Consider the following 20,428-nt stretch of genomic DNA (forward strand, 5'->3'; position numbering starts at 1 on the left):
TGTCTTCCCTGTACAAACAACACCCGTGCAAAACCAATACGCATATAATATATATATATATATATATATATATATATACATATGTATGTATACGTGTGCACATTTTTAAAAAGGAATGAACCACCTTGCATGTTAAAAAGAAATATACATGTGTTTATTCGGTTCTGCCACACAGACTGAGAAATTGTACATCACAATGAAAATAAACCACAAACAGGTGGTGCAATTAAACAAATAAATTACACCTAATAGAAGCAAGCCAAGAAGTGCCTTCATTTTAGCACACAAGGAACTTAACGTTTAGAGAACAGGCTGCATAGCCAAAAAGTGAAACGTTTGGGCCACACTGCCAGAAAGTGCTCATTAGGCAACTCCAGTATCTGAATACAGCGTCAGCTAAAATTCTGAGCATTTGAAGCTTTAACAACTCTGTTCAGAAACTTAGTCACCACAGACCTTGGTGTCGTTAGGTCAAGGCCCACAAAAAACCGCTCAAGCACAACAAGTGTGTTAAATACTTTGCGGTCATACTGTAGATTGAACAACCAGTATGCGCACATGATTGCTGCAAGCCCCTCTTCTGCATTCATTACTGAAAAACATTTCTCCCGGTCGACCAACAAGAAGAGAAACTCCGCATTCTGTACTGTATCCCCAGTAAATGCCACACAGGGTGTTGCTGGAATGTCATCCTGCATTACAAAAATAAAAACAGTATTTTGTATATGACACTTGACTGCAGGCATAAACATAAACTTAGTTTTAATATCACTTTGGAGCATTATTGCCCATATGTTCTATACACAATCACCATCCCAAGTATAATTAAAAAGACAATTGATTGCTGCCTGTACCTTCAGCCATCCCATGAGCATGCACTGGTGCACTCACTCCAAAGAATTTGGCCAGTATAGCCAGTTACAGGACACACCCATATTTAGGGATTATTTCCATGTACATACGAACATCGATGACTACATTTACTACTACTTGGCAATAAGAGCTACACCTACTTTGCCTAATAAAAAGCTTCACAAGCAATATAGACAGACGCCTAAAACCGAGTGCTTCAAATACAATCCCTATTTTTTTTATTTGATAATCTCTACCATATCTAGATTTTATGTAACATTTAAACAGTAAACATTGCTATTGTATTTAGAGAGTAATATCATACAATCATACAAGTGTTTTACTATTCGCCTTTTCATTTCATGACTCTCTTGAAGCATATGAAGTCCACTTGTCGAAACGTTGGCTCCTGCTCTCCCCTTGCTCTCGCGTTGCTCATCGTCTTGTACTATTATGAAATTCTGACTATACCTTTGGTGTGTGTATTTTTATATATATACATCTGACATTCTGTGCATAATGTGCATATGATGTCAAATAAGCTTGACTTCTAATGTCTACCTTCTCTATTTTGCATTACACTATCGGCATTGTGCAGGAAGTTACTTGGCTGCCAGGTAGTCTTTCTTACATTTCGTTTGCTTACACGCCGATATGAATTACTGAATGCTTGGTACACTCACATTCTCTGGTACAAAGAGAGTTCCCAATGCTGCTCGCTCCTTCACATTTGATGCAACAACATCTAGTGCTGCAAGTGCCAGGATGTCTGTAAAGAAAAAGATACATGTATATATAAAGATCTACATGTGTGCGTGTATTTATATATATATATGTACATCATGAAGAAAGTAAACTGAGGGGCTCTATCTTATTAGTCATAAGCCAGCAATTAATTACACCAAGGACAGCATACAGAAAATGATCTGCATTTATTTTAAGTAATAAAGCTATGTAATGAGTAGTAAGTAAGCTGACGGGCCCAATGGTGGGTATTAGTCTTATCATAAGAAGCGAACAAACGATCACGCCAAGGTCAGCATAGGGGAAATTACTTGTAGCACCTAAGTGAATTGAAGAAAAGATAAATGGAAATAGGAGTGGTTGAAAAGACAACTGGCTGCAGGTGGTATATGAACGCATATGCGGCCAGTTGTTTTTTTTTTCACCCACTTCCATTTTCAATTATTAATCATTTCTTTAATTCAATTAAAAACTACAATTTCCCCTATGCTGTCCTTCACGTCATTGTTGGCTGCTTATGATATGATATATATATATATGTATATATATAGGTGATGGGTAGGTGAGTATGCAGCTCGATGGGTCCGATACAATACACAAGAGCAGGACACAGGTACAAAAAGCCTTGTCACTAACATTTTGGCAGGTGGGTCAGCCTTCGTCACTGACAAAGTAGACCAGCCTCACCGTTAGTAAACAAGACTTCGTACGTGTCTCCTCTTGTGCAAATGTCTGTGTGTATATATATATATATATATATATATATACACACATGCGCAAAGGTTATTGCTCTCGAGACACTTTTTTATTATTTTGAAGGTTATGCATCATGAAGCCATGGCAGTATTTCATCAAAATATGGAGAGTGCTTGCCTTCTGACATGTATACACTGGTTGTTCAAAAAAGCAGTGGTTTAGAAGGGTGAGCTGCAGTTCTGAATCGTGGTTTGATGCACAATAAATAGAATTTTTGAACTTAAGAAACGGTTTAATCACAATTTGTGCATGTGCAATATTGGTAATAGCAGTGAAGCTGTTGCTCACAAAATTATTGAATGTAGGGAGGTGGACAAGTGCCACTCAGGCTGTTAATATTGCTGCAATGTGGGGCCTGATATGTATTGCCTAAATGTTATTTACATTTGCCCAATCTCAACAGACTTTTTACAATTCAACTACAACACCAACTGCAATATCATTGTGATATACTTACGCCTTGTTCTCAGCCTTGCTGGATCCATTTCACTAGCTGTCCGTAACATATGCAGCACGTTTTCATCACAGGTCACTTTCTTCCTGGTGACAAGCCTTGTCAACACATCAATGGCGTGTGCAACCTTCTTGGTTGGTTTTGCCTTTGTCAGATAATGAAAGTCATTGCAGAACTGCATAAAGTACAGAAAGCGCTATCAGTTTGAAACAAAATGTCAAGAATCACTTTGTTAAGAGCTTTGTCTACAGTGTTTGACTATACCTTTTACATTAATATTTAGGGGTAGGCCAATATTCGAAGCTTCAAACACAAATCAAATATCACACAATAAATGTTCGCATGGGTATTTGAAAAGGAACTATTTCTTATTTTGATAACTGACTGTTAAAGTCTGGGTATACTGTTCTCCATCTGCTATACAGCAGATTATCAGAAGTGAAACGACAAGTTTTCAAAGCAATGCCGAAACGAAATGTGTGAAATGAAAATTGTCATCCACCTGAATGCAGCGCAAAGCTACAAAGGAAATCCATGTTTTTCAGAAGGGAAGTTTCACAGTTAAGGAAAAATACGTCCTCGTCCGGGATTTGAACCCGGGACCAACGCTTTTTCTGGGTGGTCACTACCATTTGAGCTAATTGCCGTGGTCTGCTACTTCATGGTTAGTTCAGATGGTAGAGTGACCGCCCCGAAAAGGTTTGGCCCTGGCTTCGAATTTTTCGTCAACTGTGAAGCTTCTGTTTTGAGAAACGTCTACGGGTTTCCTTTGCAGCTTCATTCTACTGTCGAGTGGATGACAATTTTCTCTTTTATGTCATTTTCGCCATTTTGCGGAGTACTCAATTGCCAAACAAAATGAGTAATAAAAGCTTATGGTCTGTGGCAGAAGCTGGCATGACAACCTGTGCTTTTTGTTTGTGTATCGCTATACGCTGCTTCTTGGGGTGTTTTCCTTGCAACGAACCTTTTGACGTGTATACGACATACGAGTCCTTTGATGCAGCGTCACCGCTTACTAGCATGTTGCACAGTTGTGCGTGTATCAATTTCCTTTTTAATGCCTTGGACAAATCTTGACTCAATACACCACTGCAGCTTGGTATCTCCCATTGTCTATTCCAGGATCGTGCGAAAGAGCCGGAGTTGTTTTGTACAGCACTTAGGAAAAAGAAGCCTCCTTGCATATTTTACGCAACAGTTATGCAGCCACCGCATTTCTTTGACAGCAGTGGCAGACATAAGATGTAAATTGTACTTTGCAATTAGTGCATTCTAGTGCTTAGATAGTAGCCATGCCACGTTTTCTACAGGTACTTAACGAGGTTTTATGTTAGTAATGAGTTACACAAGACCCCTTTCTAATGCACCATAAATGGCGTCGTTTCACAAGGGCCTTAAAAGAAGCACATTACCAACCTGTATAATTAAGAATATATGTTGCTGTCATGAACACCTGTAAAACAAGTAGAAAATCTGAACCACTTACTCGTTGAAAATCCATGAGGTATGGATACTTCGTCTTGACATCAAGCACAGTGCTCTTGGCAATGTCAGGAAGTCTTTTACTTGCGGTAAGGGCCATTCTTTCTCGCATTGCCTTCTCATTTGGTATAGGCTTTCTGCCTTCTAAGATCAGCCATTCCTCGTGTCTGGCAATACTACTTTCATCTTCGCCTGTGACATTTGGGAGGCCGATGCCCTGAAATGGGAAACAAATTGCAAACCACTGATTAGATTGTTTCTGTGGTTATCACACAAAGATGCTGCTTTCTGCCTGAATGGTGCTGCGCTGTCCTTACCACCTTTGGCTTCTTGCTCCGCTGGAGCTCGCTGGCGGCTGCCTCTGCCTTTCTTTGAGCACCAAACTTGCTTCGGTTGTGCAATACACGATCATCTTGAAGCTTCCGTCTTTGGTTTTTGAATTTATTTCGAAGTGCTACTTTCCAGGAGTCCTTCGAACACAGAAAATAAAACTGGTTGGGATATATAAAGAAATGTTGTTTCTGTGCTTCTACAGCGTGTAATGCATTTTTTTAAAACAGCACCATTTAAACAATCCCTCTTTAAGCACTGCAAGTTCACCGAGATTTGCTAATTTAAAACTTATTCAAATTTAGTGTTTTACTGTGCACAAGGTATATTTGTGAAATTCAACGAATAGTATTGCATTAAATACAAACCGAAAATTTGAATGGAAGAATTACTTTTCACAAGCATCTACTATTAAAAGTAAGTGCTTCAAACGTTTCAAAATGGAAGTTCCAGAAAACGATATAAAGAATATTTGCCGATGCTCATATAAAAAACGACTACAGATAACTCGAGATGAACCCCTTCATAGAGACAGAAATGCTAAAATCAAATATTCTTGCAAATGACCGTCTATATATTTAAGAGTGTGAATGTATTTTTCAATATTAGGTTAAATAATGAGTCTGGGTCAGTTTCAAAGGCCATGTACTAAAATGTAAAGTAAGTAGGGTTTCAGTCACACACTCTAAGGGGCTAAACGAAGGTACAATGCAGTAAAACGTAGGGTAAAAAGCTGAAGTAAAAATATTGAATTTTATGAACCCATATGATGCTATATAATCCTTTCAATATACACGTGATTTGTACAGCTGCTGTTCATGGAAGAGTACCTCATTTGATGAAGATAATTTCACCCATATTTTATGGCAACACTAACTTCGTGGATATGCAATATACACATCAATACAAAAAATTGCAGCACCCTTCTACATAAGAAGGCATGAAATCTACTCACAGATCCACTTCCAACAACATCACGCAGCTGTGGGTATTTCTCAAGGAGCAGAGACGTCACCTTGCTGTAAAACTGACGTGTTGGGAACCTGTAAGATAGATGTGGTTACATCTTGAGTGTTATGTGTAAAGACGTAATGACAAAAGGATAAAACTGAGATTCACGCCCATATGCGCTTACAAGTGTTGTTTTTGCCATTGCATCGAACAAGATGTCGATGATCTGCCTAAAAGAAGATGATGTGAGTGGCTCGCCACTGATCACTTTGTCATGGAGGGGGCCAAGGCTGGGCATCACAAAGTTGATCCCATCGTCATCTGAGCTGGATTGCCTGCAAGAGATGACACTTTAAGTTCCAAATAAAAAGGCTATTAGAACGAGATTTTACTTGTAATTAACCTTGTGATCTTCTGAGTTTGCAAAACGAAAACAAATTTGCATGTAATGGAGCTTTTTGAAACAAAATGAAAGCATCCTTCCTTATATGGTGCACCCATTTTCTTGGACTGAAAGTGCCACACAGTCACAACTTGTATGCTTATATGCTCTTGTCAAGAGAATGCCAACCTGGTTTATTTGCTTATTGATTTATATTATTGTCCAGGCTTCGACAGCTATGAAAGTGGCAGTAAAAGCCATATTGACAGTTTCACTTGAATGTCATGAATATGTTACTGCTACACTGCAAAAAAAGCTTCAAATTTATATGCCATCATACAAATGGTTTGTCGCATTGTGAAGCTATAGTTCACAAGAATTTAAAAAATTCTTTAATGTGATTGCACAGAGTACACTTCAAGCTTCCTCAAGCACAGTCTTGTAACTGCAGCTTTGACAGCACCGTAGCTTCGACAGTGCCGCAAACTAGAAGTTGGATTCGACAGTGCCGCAAACTAGAAGTAGGAATTTGTATTGGTAACAACTCTAGAAGTATGATCAAATGGCTCACTAAATATGCAACAATTCCAGTAGAAATGATCAGTAGAGCATTCACAACTGTACCTAAAAACACACTTACAGTTCAAAGGGATGAAGCATTTCACTGGGTCTGCTCTGCTCACAAGCTTCCAAAATGGCCTTTGACGTGCACTGAAAGTAGGAACAAGCCATTAAGTCATGAACATTTACTCCACATAGGTCACCTACTCCTGTGACTACTGGCTTTAAAATCATGCAATTTTGCGAACTGTGGGAGTAGGTGTAAGCGAAACTTTAGTGAGCTGGCAAGACGAATGCTGAAAACAAACAGATGTCGCTCAATGAATGCGTACACTCACTGGCACAACGCTGGCCTGCCTACTTGACAGATACTAGCCAAGTAGGCGCGCCAAGCTTTACACCAACCGGAGGTTACCTCCAAGATGCGGGCGTGCTACTGGAACAGGAAAGCCCATTAAAAACTCTTGGCTCACCCTTCACACCCACCACGTACGGCAAGCAGGGCACGATATGATCTTATGGCACAGCAGTGACAACGGTAAAAATTCACTTGTAGTGTCTATATAACTGCTATCACAATAATGGAGAAAGCAATGCGGCTAGCAGTGGCGGGACATACCAGCCCGCTCAATGAGTCAGCCAGAGCAGACGCTGAATGGCGTACCATAGTTCACAACAGTTTGCGCACCTCTAACTTTCCATTTTCATTTTCCAGCTTACAAAAGCTGTTTTCTTTACTAATGACGAATTCGTCAGAAGACGTACTTGCACGTAAATAAAGCAACCCCGAATATAACGCGATAGGGGACTTGCAGTCTTAGAAAAATATATAACGATCATAACGCAGAGGGATGCAGTAATGAATCGGGAAATGACGCAGAAAAGCGAATTGCGGCAGGGCGCTTTATTCATTGCTCCTGTGATCTACCGTCGCAAGATAGTGTAAAATCACGAGTGCTGATGTTTTTCTCACAGTCGGCGAGAACAGCTTCGACCTCCGTGACACCTATCAATGTCATTGCACTTAAAATACCTAAGAAATGTCCACGACACCATCAATCCATCCCGGGAAAGCGTTTCACGGATTGTGCAGTGATGAACTTTTAGGATCGCTCGCTTGAAGAACAACCTCAATAGTCTTACTCAAGGCTGCAATTAATAGAACCTAACCTACAACAAAGTGCACAGTGGCAGTTCCTATACCTAGGCTCTCTTGCGCGAGGCGAAGTGTCAGCTGGCTTGGCGAGCAGGCGAAAATAAAATAAATGGCTTTATATTCGTGCCACGAACACCAACATAACAAGAGGCGCGTATACCACGATTAAAAAAAAAACGCGTCATATTCGCGCAATAACGAACGGTAATCGTTCTAACTAGCTCGAGCTCGCGAACGTGTGAAATATTTAAAAAATACAAAAAATACAAAAATAAAAACATTTTTAGTTATATACAGTAACAACGTTCCACTAAGAAAATTACCTGTGATGATGAACATGACGCTACTCCTTCAGCGTCAGTTTCCTGTTGTACTTCACAAACGATTTTGGCCATATCAGGTATGTTGTCATCGGCAGCGAGGTCAACAAATTCGTTGAATGTCGGATCCAGCACCTATAACCAACGTCCGTGTACTGTCACTCAACAGGCTAGCTGCTTAGAAGATCGCATTAACAGCTTTTTCTTCGTGCACTGTCACGCTTCCGCGTGCAGTCAGATGAAAGACAATACGAAAGGCACAGTTCTGACTGGTGTTGCAAAGGTCGCGGGGCGCTTTTTTCGTCGCAACGATGGATAACATTTTTTTTTTACAATTACAAGTACGGCTCCAGGAGGGCACATGTAACCGGCAAAGGGAGGCCTCAGGAGACACCTCAAATTATTATAAAGTGCATGCCGGAGGATCTGTAGGGTCCACAAGCGGCAGCGGGTGGATCCCAGCTGGAACCAGGGCGGTCTGTGGGTTCAGACGACCGAGGTTGGAGCGTGCCAAGGGTGCTCACATACAGCGGTATGCAGAGGCCTTGGCGAGCCCCGAACCTATGGACCAGTTCGGGTTCCAACTTTGGTGTGCCATTTGCCACCTTGATGCTCTAGAGGCGCCGCCAAGTGTACTCAAATGACTATTGTAAAAATAAACACGATTAGGCAAAGAAACTCACGCGCTGACCGCGAGGCACCGGCTCGCGCAGGCGTCAGCTTGTGACGCTATGTTCAGCGTTGCCGCGCACCGCGACTTCGCCAACACCAATCACAACCTCACCGTATATAAATGCATGGAGTTAAACACGGCAAGCTCGAACATGCTGCTCCATCTAAAAAAGAATTCTGCACTTGTCACTTGACCGCGAACCACACCATTTCAAGCCGCCGCCAAGTGTACTTAAATAGCTATTGTAAAAAGAAACACGATTAGAGAAAGAAAATCAAGCTGGCCGCGAGGCACCGGCTCGAGCAGCCGCTAGCTTGTGACGCAATGTCCAGCGTGGCCGCGCACCGCGACTTCGCCAACCAGCAGTCACAACCTCACAAAATATAAATGCATGGAGTTAAACACAGCAAGCTCGAAGATACTGCTCCATCTATAAAAATAATTCTACACTTGCCATTTGACCACGAACCACGCCATTTCAAGCCGCTCTGAACTCGCCATTGTGCCAGATTTTCAAGCGTGCGAATACGGAACTATGTGGACGCCATTTTAAAACAAATGTGCCTCGCCCGATGTCGAGCGATGCACGTTTGTTTCATACACACAAGCCTACGGAAGTCCAATACGTAACTCGACAAATAAACGCCAAATAAACGGGCACTTGCCTGAAATTTGCTTGATGACACTGTCACGAGACCACCGAGAACAGGGCATGCGGCAACTGCTTGCTTCAGCGCTTCCAAGGACCCATCTTCTAATACATACGACCGCTTCGCTCGGAGGTTCGGCACTGTTACTAAACAACGTATGGGCGGCATCTTCGTTGACCCAGCGCACAAAACCAACAAAAAAGTATCAATTTGTAGAGCGGAACACGAACAAGCGCACACAGACGCAGTAAATAGTACAAGCGGCGCAGCTGACGAAACAACGTGTTAGTGCGAGCCCGCCTGTAGACACGACTGAAGGAGAGGGGGAGAGAGAAAAGTGGCGGCATAGAGAAAAAAGGGGATGTACTGAAAACGCGAAGAAAGCGCCCGAAAGCGCTCAGCAGCATGAAAGGAGGAGGAGGAGGAGGTGCGCAATGGCAATGGTTGCTAACAGATAGCTTGAGTCCGGAGCGTGCGGAGCGTTGCGAGTTGTCAGGAGTGTGAGCAGAAAACAACAGTAGGTGTCACTTATTTCGTCCTATGCAGGGCGATCTGAATAAAATACGTGTTATAGATTTCGCAAAACTGCTTGCTAACATATCAGAAAAATCACAGACAAGATATAATAATCTTGTTTTCCACAGCGAGGAATAACAAGAAAATTTATGACGAAAACTAAGACACACGCAATCAGTTGTCCATGCTCTGCTTTAGTGCGGTCCGGAGCACATGTCACGCTGGTTATTCTGAAACTATAAGCTCTATGTGAGTTCGCCGTGGGGCAAACAGCTGTTGTTTAATCAGTTGTGTGTACCGCAGTCGAGAAGAGTGCGAAAAAGAAGCGCAAAAAGGCGGCGTTTAAGGTGTTCCTTCCTTTCGGTGACTTAGAGGTGAGTATTCTGATATCTCACGTTATATTTTAGCCGCTGTACCATATTTCGTGGTAAGAAAAGACAAGCTCGCAGTGCACGGACATAAGGACAAGGAAAACAACACGAACGCCGCCCTCTCGTTCTTACGTCCGTGTTTTGCACGCCTGCCTTTCCGTATCATGGATTCTTAACGCACTTCCTCACGAAATCTTGCGCGGTGCGAGACTAGAAAAAAACGGAGACGACATAAGTGCGCCTCGATACGAAACAGGGAGAGGCGCGCGCTTGGGGTGCACGGGCTACAGCCGCAGCCGCGCGCTGCGGGCTGTGAGAACTGATAAATGCACGGGCACGTTCTAAACCCAAGCAGAGGTCAACTAACCCAACCTCCCTCCCTTCGGCACTGCTATGTGGTTACAGTATTTTCCCAACAGTTTGACCTATGGAACACCAGGATCTCTGCTTACTGCTAAACTGTTAGGAAACGAAGCTTAGGGCACTGCATTATACTGATAGGCGTTGTTTCATATATCGCTTGCCATTCTGATTTCTAGCTGCGCAAAATTATTAAAAAGAACCTTTTTTTTTTCAGATGCCAGGTATTCGCTACTTCCGATGCCCAAGATGCGCGTGTCCAAAGTTCTCACTCAAGGCACTTTTCAGGCATCTTCGTACAGTTCATGGGCATGAAAATAACTGGTTGTGTGGCCTAGGAGGCTGCATGAAGACATTTAGACTGTTTCTTTCATACAAGAGGCATGTATACCGGAATCACGCCGAACTTCTAACGGAAAGAACGCAGCTCATCTCAAGTGTGTCATTGGACATGGAGCAAAGGAGCGCGTTTGAGGCACATTGTGAAGAGCGTGCAGAAGCCCAAGAAGAAGTTCCACGTGATCCTGAGCCATCTCAATCAAGCCCCAGTTTCAGTAAATATGTGAATCAGTTTGCAACACTGCTTCTGAAGTGGAAGGAAGCAAGGCGTCTTCCTGAATCCACCTTGAATGAAATAGCGAACGATGTTATTTCTTTCATTAAAGAAATACTTGAGGGTGAACAGCTTTGCGCAAATATTGGTGCTGTCACTCACACAAAACAAGAATGGACACAGCAGCTGAACCAGCTACTCTCGAAGTCGGGTCGGCTGAGATATTGGAGGACACATTTTCCCTTTGTTGAGCCTCGTACCACAGTGCTTGGAACTGACAGCCACTGGAAGAGTTGACACCATGGAGTATGTGCCACTTTGTGATGTACTGAAGTGCATCTTTGAACATTCACACTTATGTGGTGACTTCAACGGCTACCCAAAAAAAGACAACTACTTGTATTCTGCTTTCGATGGTACTGAATTCCAAAATCATGCCTACTTTGCCGGGGACACTTCTAAATTATGCATTCAGCTTTATAGTGATGAATTTGAGGTGTGTAACCCATTGGGTAGCAAAAGAGGAAAACATAAAATGACTGCAGTGTATTTTACATTGTTAAATTTTGCTACAAGAGCCCGTTCAGCACTCTCGGGAATCCATTTGCTTTTGCTTGTTAGAGACAAGCATGTGGCCACCTATGGCTTTTCAAAGATCCTGGCTCCCTTAATTACAGATGTAAAGGAATTAGAAGAGGGTATTGTCAGTTAATGGAACTCTTCTAAAAGGTTCAGTTTTTATTTTCACTGGTGATAATTTGTCCAGCCATAGAGTAGGAGGCTTTAAATGCTCATTCAGTCATGGTAGAATTTGCAGGTTTTGTATGGCATTGCACCATGAGCTTAATCACAAATTTTTGGAAAGTGATTTTCTGCTTCGCACACCAGAAGGCCATCAGCACCATATAAACATGTTGAGTGCTGGGCTTCCCACTGCATCATTATATGGAGTTAGAGAAGCATGTTCCCTCACATTCAACGGGTTTAATCCAACACAACATCTACCTCCAGATGTGATGCATGACGTTCATGAAGGTGTATTGCCATTTGCATTGCAGCATATCATTTCATCATTGATAAAACAGAATTTCTTTTCCCTCACATACTTGAACAAGGTGATATGTGAATGGCATTATGACGCCCATGATGTGCGCAACAAACCAGAGCCGCTGTCAAAAGAATTTTTGAAAGGAAAAGCAGCCATGAAGGCCTCAGCAGCTCAAGTGTTTTGCTTGTTTCGGCATCTCACCGTTTTTTGTTGGTGAATGTGTTCCTACCGGAAATGATGTGTGGCAACTTTACCTTCTTTTGCGCGAAATTGTAGACATTATCATGAGCTACAGAATTCCTACCAAGTATATTGCCTACCTGCAAAAAAAAATTCAATTTTTTTGTTTGGAATTCAAATCATTGTTCCCATCTTCATCACTACCTTGCAAAGTGCACTATCTAATACATTATCCTTCACTCATCACAAAGTTTGGACCTCTAAGTGCCCTCTGGGCAATGCGATTTGAAGCAAAACACCAATATTTTAAAGACATTTCACGCAAGATCCGCAATAGGAAGCATCTCTCGTACAGTCTGGCAGCCAGGCACCAGTTATTGCAAAGCTTCACATTTACACTCTCTCATGAGAGCAGTGTTACCACAACTGGTTGCTGCCCTGTGCTCTTGGAGCACCTCCCTGAATGCGTACAGCAGTTCGTTTCTGACCACGGCCTTGAATGCTCAAATTCGTTTACTGTAAGTTCTCTAACTGTGAATGGCAGGATGTACAAGGTAGGTTGTTGCCTGGTTGACAACATTTCGCTTGATGATTTGCCAAAGTTTGTTCATGTATGTGGACTGTACTATGTAAACAAGGTACTTTTGGTGGTGGCAAATGTGCTTGAAACCGTTTATTTTGATGAGCATTTTCATGTGTATGTTGTGAGTATGACAGAAGAATACAAGCTGCTGACATCACTTTCAGAGAATGAGAACGAACCATTGTACATGCGGCAGCACAAAGGACGCAGTGTGATAAGCACTCGCCACAGTTTAGCATAAACCAGCTGTATAATGTAGAAGTGTGCACTCAGTTTTTTTTTACATAGTTGCTACTTCTCGTGATGTGAAAGTGTTGTGGCTGCACAGCCTGCACTAGTGCCTTGCATTTTTATGCATATTTTTACGGTTTTGTTTAGCATCACGTGAGAAAGTCAAGCTTCATCGAAATGATCATTCAATTAAACTTGATCAAGTCTTTTATACCTATCAAGTATGGCAAGCCAACCTTTATTGTCCAGATGTTGCATCTTAAGTACATGTTTTCATAATAATTCTGCATTATGTTAGTAGTGCAATAGCACAATACAGACTTTTCTAAACCAAGTGCCGGTGACTGTAAACCATGGCAGCATAAGCATCACAAAAAATATGTGATTTGTTATAGCGAGCTTTACAATTCAAATGGACATTGAATATTTATAATCTTTTGTTTCAAACACAGACATGCAAAAGTGCTAAATATATAGATGTTACATTGCTCGAAGTTATTTTTTTCCTGATTGTTTCAGTCAACCTTAAAACGTTAGAATCATAAAGCTGTATTTTAAATAAAACTTTGACGTTGATTGCTTGTTCATTTGTATGTCCCCTTACTGTTTGTACTTGACACGCAGTGTTTTCCGACTTTTGTGAAAAAGTCTTAAACGGTATTTCAAGGTCTACAAAAATGTTCCTGTTGCTTTATTTAACGTTGATATTCCGCGTGTTAATTTTCTGTCAAAATGTATAACTGCTCTGTAATGATGCTATATGAACATATTTTTTCTGTTAATCGACATATGTACTTCTGGCCATACGCATTTCCAGTTACCATCGTATAAATAGCGTAATTTCCTCAGAAATCGCGGTACACGAACGCATTGCGCAATCTGTACAATAATGGAAGTGTGTGCGTGCATGCAGTTTGTTGCACAAATATATTTAGCACCCTTTAGCTCATGCTTTAACACCCTTATGAATGGCAAACTCACACCCTATACGCGTGCGCACCCTTATTGTGGGGTGTTTTCAGCAAAAAGGGTGCTAAAAGGGTGTGTTATAGGGTGTAAATTTTGAAAACACCCTATTTAACACCCTTAAGGGTGTTAAAATGTTTAGTGTGTAGTGTCGAATGAAGTTGCTGCATCTCCAGACGTAAAGGAGCCCACATTGGTAAGTCCTCTATTTATCTTGCCGACTGTGAATATTTTTCGAAGCTCGTTTTGTGGTAGCACTTCATTCAGTGCTTATTTCCAGGAGCTTTTGGCGCGTCTTTAGGGCAGATTAGTGCTATGGAGGGTCTACCTTTGGGGTAAGTGCGAGGACGCTTGTGTAACTACATTCCAGTGCGATTCTGCATTTTGAGAAAGTGTTTCCTACAAACGGCATTCTCATTCAATAACTGAGTAGTCTCTAGTTTCCTCAATTTTATTGCGACATCAATTGCATTAACACCCCAGGCAAGTGTTTGCTGTCAACGTCCAGGTTCCTATAAGGTTCCGTATAAACTTCAATTGCGAAATTATCGCTCCCTACGCCCATTTGCGGTCGGTGCGAGGGTAGCTTGCGGGGATAAAACGAGAAAAATTGTGGCTTGATGGGCGCCGCCCTCCCGTGGGGCCAATTCCAGAGGTCACTTCATGAAACGGTCTCTAATTTGGCGATGGGGAGCTGAGGTGAGCCCGCCGTAACTTGTTCAAAAGCGCACGTGAGGGTAGAGTACAGGTGAGACTGGGTCTCCTGCTTTACCGTGGCCGCAGCTGCGTATGGCTGTCCGCACGGCTGAGTGCATAAGATGGCAGTGCACCGTATCTTGGGAGTATCATGCGGTGATTTCAAAGCTGGGGTGTGCCGAGATGGCTAGTCGCTTCACGTGCACACGTTGTGTTGGAAGTTGCATAATGTCAAATGTCTGGCGTGCGTGAAAGCGAATACAAGCCCAAATTGTTCATTTACCGACGCCAACAATTTTCGCGCCACCGTTATGACCACTTATTTTTGAGGCCATCATGTTCTTATTCTGCGTGGTGCCGACACTTTGCTTGTTATTTATTCAAGAAGGGAATATTTTGTGCTTTTTATGCAACTCTGAAAGGTACGAGCATCCCGTGTAGTTGTCAAATAATTTGCTATCAATATGCTTACTTGCTCGTTCAGGTCACTACGACCCTTTGCCGCATATTACACGTGTGGAACAAATATCAAAATAAATAATAATTAAATGATATATTTAAGAGTCTTTTACCTTACGCCATTAAGCAGTTGTGCTGTAAATTAAGATAGCCATGTCCAACAATCACGTATGACGCACGGTAATAAATTAAATTTTATTTTGGTGGTTTCTATCCTGACAGATATTGAGATTCGATTTTTAGGCATACCGTGGTGGTGAACTGAGTAACAATTTCGACCACCTGGGGTTCTAATAGCGTACCAGTGTTTAGATATACTTTCGTTTCGGAATTTTCCTGCCCCCAAACCAACCGGGAACCGTAATTGAGTCGGTGACCCAGAACTGAACAGAACAACGCCACAGCCAATTAGCCTGATCACAGAGAAGACTGTCCGGTTGTGATTTGTGGCTGTACACTAGAGTATGGTTAGCTGAGACAGATACTCCACCGCATGCATTGTTTCGAACAGCTCACTTAGGGTCGCTGATGATGGTTGTAGCTTCGGTCGTATACCTAAAACTAGGGCGGTGGCTGTCTGCTTAGTTACTTCCCCGTTCGCTATAGTAACATTTCGATTCGATGAAAGGCTCGGGTGGAGGAGATTGTACAGTGCCGAAGTTCCTTGGTCAAGGCAAATGAAGAAGATGAGGGCACCACTGTAGGGTTCTCATCCCTTTCGTTTCGTTTTCAACCGTAGTATTTACGGAAGTGTCGCTATAGGTATACCAAAAGGGACACCCTAGCATATGTCCACGTAACATGCCCCGTAACAAAGCGCCCGAGGGCCGCGATATGTGGGGCGGAATAATTGTAAGTCGGTTGCAATAAAACGTCAGTATCAGGTGTAAAGGCACGCTTGGCGCCATTCAGCAAATGAGCTATATTACGTTCGTAAACATGGATTGACAGTGAGTGACCTTTCACTTTGTTTGAGAGCTCAAAAGGGGCCCTCGTATTGTGTTGCAAGCGTCAATGGTGTGCCCTCTTCTTGGACAAAAACGTCGATCAACGTGGCAACTTCTTTGCTTGCTTAGTAGCAGGCATCTAGAGAAGGGTCCATCGAAGTTGCTAAAACAGTATAATAATTATAGCCTGAGCGCCGCTCGACTAATACCTATAGCGCCGAAGAAATTTTATTCAACCTGGAGAAGACGACGAAGACTGAATTTTGAAGGGTACATGTCTGTCACATATTAGTTGCTGGCATGACGCTTTCTTTAGCCCGAATGCTGGTGATATTCCTCCCTGGAATGTGAAGGGGCCACTGCAGACCAGTAATTAGCGGTGTTCAGCAGCAGCAGCAGCCACTTTAGACCATAAACCTGCACCGAGATTGTGCAGCGCAGCATTATATTCCGGGAGCGAGTGGTGCAGTATCCGTAGATGCGTTACCATCCAGTTTCGCTACATGCATATGCCCCATTATATTTCTATTTTTATATGCTGCACGCTTTGTTCTCCTGCCTGAGGAGAATTCAAGGTTCTACGATGCTGTCCACATGTTGTCGCATCAGTTGTGTGACACAATGTGACAATACGTACAAAATACCATTGGCTAGTTGGCAAATCGTGTCTAAAGAAAACCTGCATGAACTTTGTCCATACATATGGGCACAATTTTCATCTATACAAATGGGGACAACTACATAAGGGGACATATGGGCATCGTTTGCAATCAATAACAAAGGTAGGTATAGGGAGGTGCCATCCGAAGAAATTGCTAGCGACACTTTTTTTGTGTTTGAATGCACTATTCCTGCCACTCCCTGTCTTACTATAAATGTATAACTATAGAGGTACTGAATATCTTATAGTTGGTCTAGTTAATTATTCGAACTTTCGAGCAACTCACAGCTTAAGATGTACAACATGTTTACGAAAATAAATTGGAAGCAAAGAAAGTGGACCGCAAAGGATATTGAAATGGAGCAGTTTGCTAGGACTTTAACATACAAGTGCATGTTTTGACTCAGTCTTTCACGCAGAAGACGCAGCGACGGACAATGTGTAGTTCAATGCATGTCATTGTATCTCTTACACCCTTGTTGCACGGAATATTGAGAAAAGGCAGGGGCAGGCACCATCGTACTGGCGACGACACAGCAATGTCGTTGCTATGGGTTCAGTCGTACTTGCAAAGCAGTGGCAGGTAGCGCACAAATTAATATATTCGAAGTGACAGACAAATAAATGCGTGTCTGAGCAAATGACTTGGAAAGACAGAAGCACTGCGTGGGCTTTGACAGCGGGTGCAGCAAGTTAGGTAGCGCACGCACGCAGTGGCGGCGTCTGTTTGCTGTACAGACTGCTACAAGAATGATCGCATGAGGAAATTGTACCGGGCGTTACACGTAAACAGAACGAAAACGTTAAATATAGAGTGATGTACCTCACGCAAATGAGACCACATTGCGAGTGCTCATTGGTGGCGTCTAATAAGCACTCGCCTTGATTTAACCCTTGACTGGAAAGATTAGCGAGCATGAAAGACGAATGTATTGTTCTGCTAAAGCTTTTATTTCACTGTCCCACCGGGATTATCTATACCGGGATACTCACAACACAAGTTCAAACCACTGGAGGAAAACATGAATCCCCAGCGATGAATGAGCAAGAGTCCCAAATCTTGTGTTCCTATTACCATTCTTTAACAATTCCAGTGTTGGCAGTGACTATTGTCGTACATTTGAATTCCTCTCAATGCATTCAATTTGTTTTGATTCGGCAAGTATTGTTACAAAATTTTAAAGCGATAAATATCGTCGGCAGCTGAAATGGACAACCATAACTATAAGTTTCGAATTATTAGCCCAGTATGCAGTTGCATAATCGTTTAAAAATATTTCAGCAATCACTTGAAATAGTCTGCATTCCCGATGTGTACAAAGCGGAGAGAGTTATTCCTTTTTCGAGTCCTGAGACAAGCACTCTCCCAATAACTAACGACCTGTATCAATAACAAGCATACCATGCAAGATCATGGAACATGTTTTTTCTCGTATGGCTATGTTTCTAAAAGATAAATAGTTTTTTTCGCATTGCTCATCACAGATTTTGCAAATCATTTTCGTGTGAAACGCAACGTTTGTGTTTCACTCATGACTTAATTTCCATTCTTGACCAGAGGTCCCATATATACTGCATATTTTTAGATCTCCCAAACGCATTTCACACAGTAACACCTGAATGGCTCGGTCTTAAATTGCGCTTTCCTAATCTGGATAGCAAAGTTCTTGCATGTTTTTAAGCTCTAAACACAAATCGGTCCTAGTTTGTAACAGCTACTAACATGTGCTCTTCTCACCTTTCTTTTACCTCAGCCGCCCCACAGCGCTCCGTAGTAGGTGCCCTGCTGTTTCTAATTTTTATTACTGTGTTGCCCACAAACATAGCGTGTTCTATTAGTGTTGTCGCGGATGATTGCGTCCTTTATAGACGCAAAGAACCAAACAAAATGAAAACAAGAAAAACAGTGACTTAGATTCAGCCTTACAGCACTCTGATAGTAACCTGGTTTATGAGTGCTGTCAATTCTCGAGCCTGAAATAAAACGTAAAAAATGCAAATTTATGCGTTTTGCGACAAGATAATAATCATCTAACATATCTGAATAACACTGATTTCAAATCGGCGTAGTGCTTCAAATACCTTGGAGTGCTCAGCTCGTATAACGTAGAAAACGCCTATTGGGCATATAAATAACAATGCCAGTCATATGTACGGTTACTTTTGCAGACATGTTTCACAGGATCCTGTATCTCGCAAGTTTTTGCTTTATGGGCATTGTTGCGAAGTCATCTAGAGTATCTTGCAGCTGTAAGGAATCTTTGTCTCGAATCACTCATAGCTGACTTAGAGATGGTACAAAACTGTGCATCACTTTTCATTCTTTCCGAATATCATCGCACCACTAATGTAACAGCTATGAAGCACAGTTTTCTTACCCAGTCTTTTTTGTTCTAGAAGCGTTAACCACCTTTGTTGATTTCATACAAAGTATCACAGCAATTCATTACTTAAGGGTAGGCTACTAACAAAGCGTATCCTTAAGGAATGGGAAGCCTTGCAAAATGCAAAAAATATTACGCATACACAGAATGCAATCTGGCATAGTATCCACAAAGCTAAGCTAGGTGCGCAATCGGATGTATACGAGAGAAGGGAGTTTAAGACACCTCAGTAAAACAACTGGTCAAAACAGATGCTGCGGAACACTGGCTACATCGACGAACAATAATAGCTAATAATTTTCCTCAATAATAGCTTTCGCAACAAATTGCGTTAGAAGGTGTGACAAAAGTAATGACGACAACGACAGCAGCACTATGACGACAGCAGGAAGGTCATAATTGCAGGTCGTTGACAATTGCAGGATGATTATTTTCTTACGCGGCTGCTATGTGTGTACTAAGAGGCACACTGTTTTTTTTTCTTGCCAATTGCCAACAAGTACATGATATTCCTGCAAACGGATAAAACCTAGGCTGAAACAAAATTATGATACGCAGCCGTAAAAGAAACCGCTTGAAGCCTCTGTTTTTTATTCATCAGTCTCAAAGTACAAAGAGAGAGGAGCTCCTTACTGGGAAGGCAGATATTTTTGATGATGGCCATATGACAGCTGACATGCTACTGTTTCCAATGAGAGGGGATGTGATTAAAATCTTCTTGTGGGAAGTGGGAAAGTGAACAAAACAAGAAAATAAGTCACAGGCCTGTGTGGCACACGCAGCACAATCACAGCGTAAGCTGCTGGAACGGCTCAAGAGTAGCTCCAATTTCGTCACCACCCACAACAAGGTCTTCCGGCAGTCTCTTGGCCTCGTTTTTGACGAGAACGATCTGAACTGTCCGCCCGGTGTCGACGGCGATCTGCGGCTTGTAATGCTCTCTGCACAGCAGTCTGCTGAGCGCGATGATGCCTGGTTGTAGCCGTGCACGTAGCTCTGCGATTCGCTTTTTCAGCTGCGGTTCTTACCTTGCGAGGAGACGCCGTAACGTGTACCGAAGATGTATCCATAATACGCGGCGCACATCTCACATCCCTTGACCAGTGGCACGGTACGTTGTTGTTGATGATGATCATGATTATTTACCGGAATCTTCAAA

The 20,428-nt window shown here is 42.2% G+C and overlaps 2 protein-coding genes across 2 annotated transcripts in view; both read right to left on the minus strand.

Moving 5' to 3' along the window:
* Positions 1-20,428, minus strand: part of LOC119464458 (multidrug resistance-associated protein 1-like) — a 162,102-nt gene that overhangs the window by 56,362 nt on the left and 85,312 nt on the right.
* On the minus strand, positions 158-9,574 carry LOC125940124 (sterile alpha motif domain-containing protein 3-like). The gene is given in 10 exon segments (XM_049655837.1): positions 158-692; positions 1,536-1,621; positions 2,810-2,981; positions 4,296-4,508; positions 4,609-4,761; positions 5,577-5,687; positions 5,757-5,907; positions 6,595-6,665; positions 7,995-8,126; positions 9,330-9,574. Coding segments are annotated over 10 exon segments (1,542 nt in total). The 5' UTR covers positions 9,483-9,574; the 3' UTR covers positions 158-392.

This window comes from Dermacentor silvarum, chromosome 9 (assembly GCF_013339745.2).
Source record: "Dermacentor silvarum isolate Dsil-2018 chromosome 9, BIME_Dsil_1.4, whole genome shotgun sequence".
Classification (NCBI taxonomy): domain Eukaryota; kingdom Metazoa; phylum Arthropoda; class Arachnida; order Ixodida; family Ixodidae; genus Dermacentor; species Dermacentor silvarum.